We start from the raw sequence: 6089 nt of genomic DNA on the forward strand, positions 1-6089 counted from the left end.
CACTATGCACATTGATTACTTCATTTCTTGTTTAAATAAACATCATTTTATTTCATATATCTGATAAAAGAGAAACTTTGATCATTTCCATGTATCAAATTGTTTCCACAATCTTAAGGTTTTATGCTATATGCATCATATAACTTCATTGCACTTATCTCCTCCTACTACATTCTTCCAAAACCAGTGTCCTCTCCACACTCTCTCCATTTGTTCAATTGGCACATTCTTAGTCTCAGGCAGCAAAAAGTGAACAAACCCTGTCATTACAAGCACCCATCCTCCAAAAAAGAAGAAAAGTCCAGATTTGAAGTGACAAAGCATTGCTAGAAAAGTTTGAGCAATTATAAAAGTAAACAGAAATCCCACAGCCACATTTATACTTTGACCAGCTGATCTTATTTCCAGTGGAAATATTTCACTTGGAACTAACCATCCTAAAGGTCCCCATGACCAACCAAAACCAGCTACATATATACATATTAGTATCAGAACTATGTATGACCAGCCTTTGTTTAATACCCCTTCATCCCCTAGTTTAGCAGCTAGTACAGCTCCTACCATAATTTGAGACACAAACATTATAATCCCCCCGGACATAAATAATGTGCGACGTCCTAGTTTATCAACACTCAGCATTGACAGGAATGTCGTGACAATTCCTACAGAGCCTGTCATGACGGAAGACAATAGTGATGCACTTTCACCTAAGCCAATTGTTCTAAACAGGATTGGGGCGTAGAAGGAAATTACATTGATTCCTGTTACCTGTTGGAAAAAAGGAATTGTGATTGCCATGACTAGTTGAGGCCTATATTTTCTTTGAAATATGTTTTTGAATGGTTTTTTGCTGGTCTTTGAGGTGTTGCTTGCTTCAATGAGATCATCTAATTCAGCTTGAACATCGTTTGTGCCTCGTACTTTTTGTAGCATTTGCTTGGTCTTTTCATGATCAGAGCCGCGTTGAATTAAGCTGTTTGGTGTTTCAGGTAAGAAAATTGCACCTACTGTTAATACTGATGCAGGGGCTGCAGCCATTGCCAATGATATTCGCCATCCCCAACCTGCTTCAATTTTTTGAGTCCCGTAGTTTATAAGGGTGGCCATTAAAACTCCGATACCTACACTAAACTGAAATCCCATATTTATTGCTCCTCTTAAACTTGGAGGTGCCATTTCTGAGAGATATAGTGGAACGGACTGCAAAAAATAAATGAAAAATATTCATGAATTAAGATCCAGACTTGCTGAACATGCTGAGAATATTCATGAATTAAGATCCAAAATTGCTGAGCATGCTGCTAGCTATAGGTGTAATGTCGAGGTGATATTATTTTTATAACAAAAACAAATTGATAAGGATTCTTTAAATGCTTCAAGATGTAACTTATTGTGCATATAATTTTTATCAAATATTAGAGGAATCAACTACAACATAATTACAGACTAGATTGAGGTAACAAACTGTTACCTGATTAGCAAAACCAACTCCAACTCCAAGTAAAACACGGCCAAGAATGAGCATGTAGACATTATAACTCCAACCACCAAGGCCTGAACCAGCTAAAAATGCAATTCCAGCAACAATAACAGTTGGCTTACGACCGAATGAATCAGTCACGATTGAAGCTACAAAGGATGCTATAAGGCCAGCTATGTAGAGGGATGATGTGAATAATGTCAAAAGCTCACTCTCAAATTTGCAGTAGTTGCTAACTTCAGTGTCTTCTTTCATTCTTTTGTACACCTTTGGAAAGAACTTCTTCACAAACGAATCCATTGATGTAACTCCGCCTTCAAAATATTTACATAAATAATTAAGCCAAGCCCGTAACATATATAATCATAGTAAAGTGAAAATAAATTCCAAGAAAGTGTTGACAGTCCAATTTAATATCAAGTGCAAAGAAACTGGTTAGCCTACAGAGAATTATTTCATTTATAACTTGTAACAGTAGAGTTTAACATGCATCCGAGTCCCTGAAACACAAAAATATTTCTACACATTTTGTTATCTAGAGAGCAAAATAACCTGATATTCCAATATCATAGCCAAAAAGGATACCACCCATGGCAGCAACCATACATGACAGTACAACAAATAGTGTAATCTTTTTTGTGTAGTTGTAGTGCCCAACTTCATCACCTTTCATGGACATGCCCACTGCCATGACTATCTACCAGTGTACCACACAATTCTCTGGATCAGAAAGTAGACAAATGTGATTTCACTACTTTCTTCTATATGTGAAGAAAAATGGTAGCAGTATACTAGTGTTCCAAGTTTGACTAGTCTATTCATATAAAAATTCAAAGATAAGTATTACTATTTGGACTGTCACTGTGATATTTATAGAAACAATGACTTAATTTGTACTATCAGTAGCAAGACTTGAACTGCTATTACAAGAAAGCAATCAACTGCACTTCAAAAAAATCAAGCACCTACAACATATTTCACTCCATATTAGGATTCTGAGGAGGGCAATATGTACGCGAATCTTGTTCCAACGATATAAATGAGTAGAACTTAAGAACTTCTGCTTAGAAGAGGTTGGCAAATAAACAATCAGATGCAGTTGAAATGAGTGTTTAGTTAGGTTTTTAGCTTCTCATGGGTGCCTTAATATTTTTATATTATATGTTCATGTCAGTCATTGCTGCTTAGTCCGATTTGATATATGATAATTATATATATTTTGTTCTTAAAAATAACTAATAAGATATGAGGGTTCTGTAATGAGTGCAGAATGAATATTGATGTTCCAGAAAGTGGCAGAAACTACTTATATGTTCATATTTTACATTAGTCCATATACACTGATCACTGCAGTCTGCATTTCTTGTGATCATTTCATTCCATAGCTCTGATTAAAGGGAAATTTTAGTAGTTTCCATTGGATAACCATGTATCGAATTCTTTATACAGTTACATACTAAATACATCATATAACTTCATTAGACTTATCTCCTCCTACTACATTCTTCCAAAACCAGTGTCCTTTCCAAACTCTCTCCATTTGTTCAATTGGCACATTCTTAGTCTCAGGTAACAAAAAGTAAACAAACCCTGTCATCACAAGCACCCATCCACCGAAAAAGAAGAAAATCCCAGACTTGAAGTGACAAAGCATAGCTAAAAATGTTTGAGCAATTATAAAAGTTAACAAAAATCCCACAGCCACAGTTATACTTTGACCAGCTGACCTTATCTCCAGTGGAAATATTTCACTTGGAACTAACCAGCCTAATGGTCCCCATGACCAACCAAAACCAGCTACATATATACATATCAATATCAGAACTATGTATGACCAGCCTTTGCTTATTACACCTTCATCCCCTAGTTTAGCAGCTAGTACTGCTCCTACCATAATTTGTGACACAAACATTATAATCCCTCCGGACATAAATAATGTGCGACGTCCCAGTTTATCAACACTCAGCATTGACATGAATGTTGTGACAATTCCTACACTGCCCGTCACAACAGCAGACATCAGTGATGCACTTTCACCTAAGCCAATTGTTCGAAACAAAATTGGTGCATAGAAGGCAATTACATTGATACCTGTTACCTGTTGAAAAAATGGAATGGCAATTGCCATGACTAGTTGAGGCCTATAAGTTCTCTGTAGTATGTTTTTAAATGGTTTTCTGATGGTTTTTGTACTGTTGCTTGCTTCAATGAGATCGTTTAGTTCAGCTTGAACATCATCTGTTCCTCTAACTTTTTGTAGCATTTTCTTGGTCTTTTCTTGATCAGCTCCACGCTGAATTAAGCTGTTTGGTGTTTCTGATAAGAAAATTGCACCTATTGTTAATACTGATGCAGGGGCTGCAGCCATTGCTAGTGATATTCGCCAACCCCAACCTGCCTCAATTTTTTGAGTTCCGTAGTTGATAAGGTTAGCCATTAAAACTCCAACACCTACACTAAACTGAAATCCAATATTTATTGCTCCTCTTAAAGTTGGAGGTGCCATTTCTGAGAGATATAGGGGAACAGACTGCAAAAAAATATTGAAAACATTCAGAAATTAAGAACATAGGTCTTATATCCAGAACAGACTTGCTTAGCAGCCTGTTGCTCGCTCTAGGTATAATTATCAATAAAATTAATAAAACAAAAAACAAATTGATGAGGATTTTCCAAATAACTAGTAATGTTGCAGGATATCAGTTATCATGCATGCAACTTTAACTTATATTAGTGGGATGAGCTACAATATGATTAAAGAGTATGAGAAGAGAGTAAATTGGGGGATCAATACTGTTACCTGATTAGCAAAACCAACTCCAACTCCAAGCAAAACACGGCCAAGAATGAGCATATAGACATTATAACCCCAACCACCAAAGCCTGAACCAACTAAAAATGCAATTCCGGCAGCAACAATGGTTGGCTTACGACCAAATGAATCGGTTATAATCGAAGCAACAAAGGATGCTATAAGACCAGCTACGTAGAGAGATGATGTGAACAATGTCAAAAGCTCACTCTCAAACTTGCAATAGTTGCTAATTTCATTATCTTCTTTCATTCTCTTGTACACCTTTGGGAAGAACTTCTTCAGAAATGAATCCATTGATGTTACTCCACCTTCACAATATTCACATCATTATTATTTTAAGTCCTTCTTCACAACATGCAATTAAGAAAAAAAAACGGAAAGAGTAATATTAAGCTTAACCGGCTCTTAATGATGTGAGCTTAATTACTTATTCTGTTTCTTTGAATCACATTGCTATATTTTCCTAGTAAAATGGAAATAGATTCCAAGAAAGGGTCCCAAAATTTCAAAATTAATCTCAAGCTTAAAGAACTTATCGCATGCCTACATTAATCACTATATCGTTATTTCTTTCAAGTTACACAGCTGCGATACACACATCTAAAAATTTCATCACCATAGAGAGGAATAAGCATGAACCTGAAATTCCAATATCATAGCCAAAGAGGATACCACCCATGGAAGCAACCATACATGATAATACAACAAACACAGTGATCTTTTTTCTGTAGTTGTAGTGCCCAACTTCATCAGCTTTCATGACCATGCCGACTGCCATGGTTATCTAATGAATCTTAATTTTATTAGCTAGCTACCACGAGATTCTTTGGATCAGAATGTAGGTATGTGTAACTTCACTTGTAGTATTCCAAGATTGACTAGTCTATATATATACAAACTAGAAAGTTAAGTCTTAAGTATTAATGTGTTAATGATTGGATCGAAACAATTACTTTCTTCTAACAAATCGAATAATCTATCAACTGCACCTAAATCAAATCAAAATAAGTACATTCAACTCGAAATTAGTATCTAAGACGATGATATTTGCACGGACTTAACCCAAAGAGCGTCTGGTAAGCACTTGAACATTGTTGAAGTATGCTGAAGTTGCTCTAAACATACTTTCATATAGGATCTGATTAATGAGATTTTATTCCCAATAATAATCTGCAGTAAGCTATATGATTTTGATAGGAGCATGTGGACACGTACATTCAATTGCTGTAATAAGTAGGTTTCAACCTACTGATTAATACTCAGCTAAAACAATATGTGTCTGACATTTGATGATGAAGAACACAAAATATCCATCGTTTGAACTAGTCAAAACTAATCAAGTGGAGTAGTGGACACAGACACAGTAAGTTGAGTTTGTATACTGGTTTATTATTATTTTCATGTCATTACAGTGTTTGAAAAGAATAATAATTATAATTAACAAATACTACATGTCTCCAACACTGTAACTTGATGTCATTACAAATAATATTGCAAGGAATTCAAAAGAAGCCCAAAAAAAATTATTAATTGTGAACACAATAAATGCATTTGATGTTGAGATAGCCGGTATTTTCTTTTTTGAAGAATAAGCAGTCGCATTAGTCAGATAGAAACGTATACAAGCTTTCAAAGACAAACTCAGGAGGGGGAGTAATCCTCTCCTGCACTGACATAGAACTTGTGCTCTTGCTAAATTATGGGCAACGACATCCGCAGATCTATGAATAAGAATAAATTTAACTAGCACATTTTCAAAGTGGTTGCAGCAGTGAATCAAGGATTATTGTGTGA

The 6089-nt window shown here is 35.4% G+C and overlaps 2 protein-coding genes across 3 annotated transcripts; both read right to left on the reverse strand.

Moving 5' to 3' along the window:
- Window positions 1–2433, reverse strand: LOC141708684 (hexose carrier protein HEX6-like). Of its 2 annotated transcripts, XM_074512428.1 has the most exons (4): window positions 2033–2433; window positions 1472–1794; window positions 769–1200; window positions 539–671 (listed from the first exon to the last, which is right to left on the reverse strand). In XM_074512428.1, the coding sequence occupies exons 1-4, from the start codon at window positions 2169–2171 to the stop codon at window positions 663–665; spliced, it is 903 nt and encodes a 300-aa protein (XP_074368529.1). In that variant the 5' UTR covers window positions 2172–2433; the 3' UTR covers window positions 539–662. The 2 variants fall into 2 exon arrangements, with proteins under 2 accessions (XP_074368528.1, XP_074368529.1); XM_074512427.1 differs by having other exon boundaries at window positions 1–1200; window positions 2033–2428.
- Window positions 2434–2732: 299 nt separating this feature from the next.
- LOC141708686 (hexose carrier protein HEX6-like) lies at window positions 2733–5515 on the reverse strand. Its single transcript, XM_074512430.1, has 3 exons — window positions 4935–5515; window positions 4281–4603; window positions 2733–4010 (listed from the first exon to the last, which is right to left on the reverse strand). Exons 1-3 carry the CDS (start codon window positions 5071–5073, stop codon window positions 2946–2948), a joined length of 1527 nt encoding a protein of 508 aa, XP_074368531.1. The 5' UTR covers window positions 5074–5515; the 3' UTR covers window positions 2733–2945.
- Window positions 5516–6089: the final 574 nt, after the last annotated feature.

Source organism: Apium graveolens, chromosome 2 (assembly GCF_009905375.1).
Source record: "Apium graveolens cultivar Ventura chromosome 2, ASM990537v1, whole genome shotgun sequence".
Lineage (NCBI taxonomy): Eukaryota > Viridiplantae > Streptophyta > Magnoliopsida > Apiales > Apiaceae > Apium > Apium graveolens.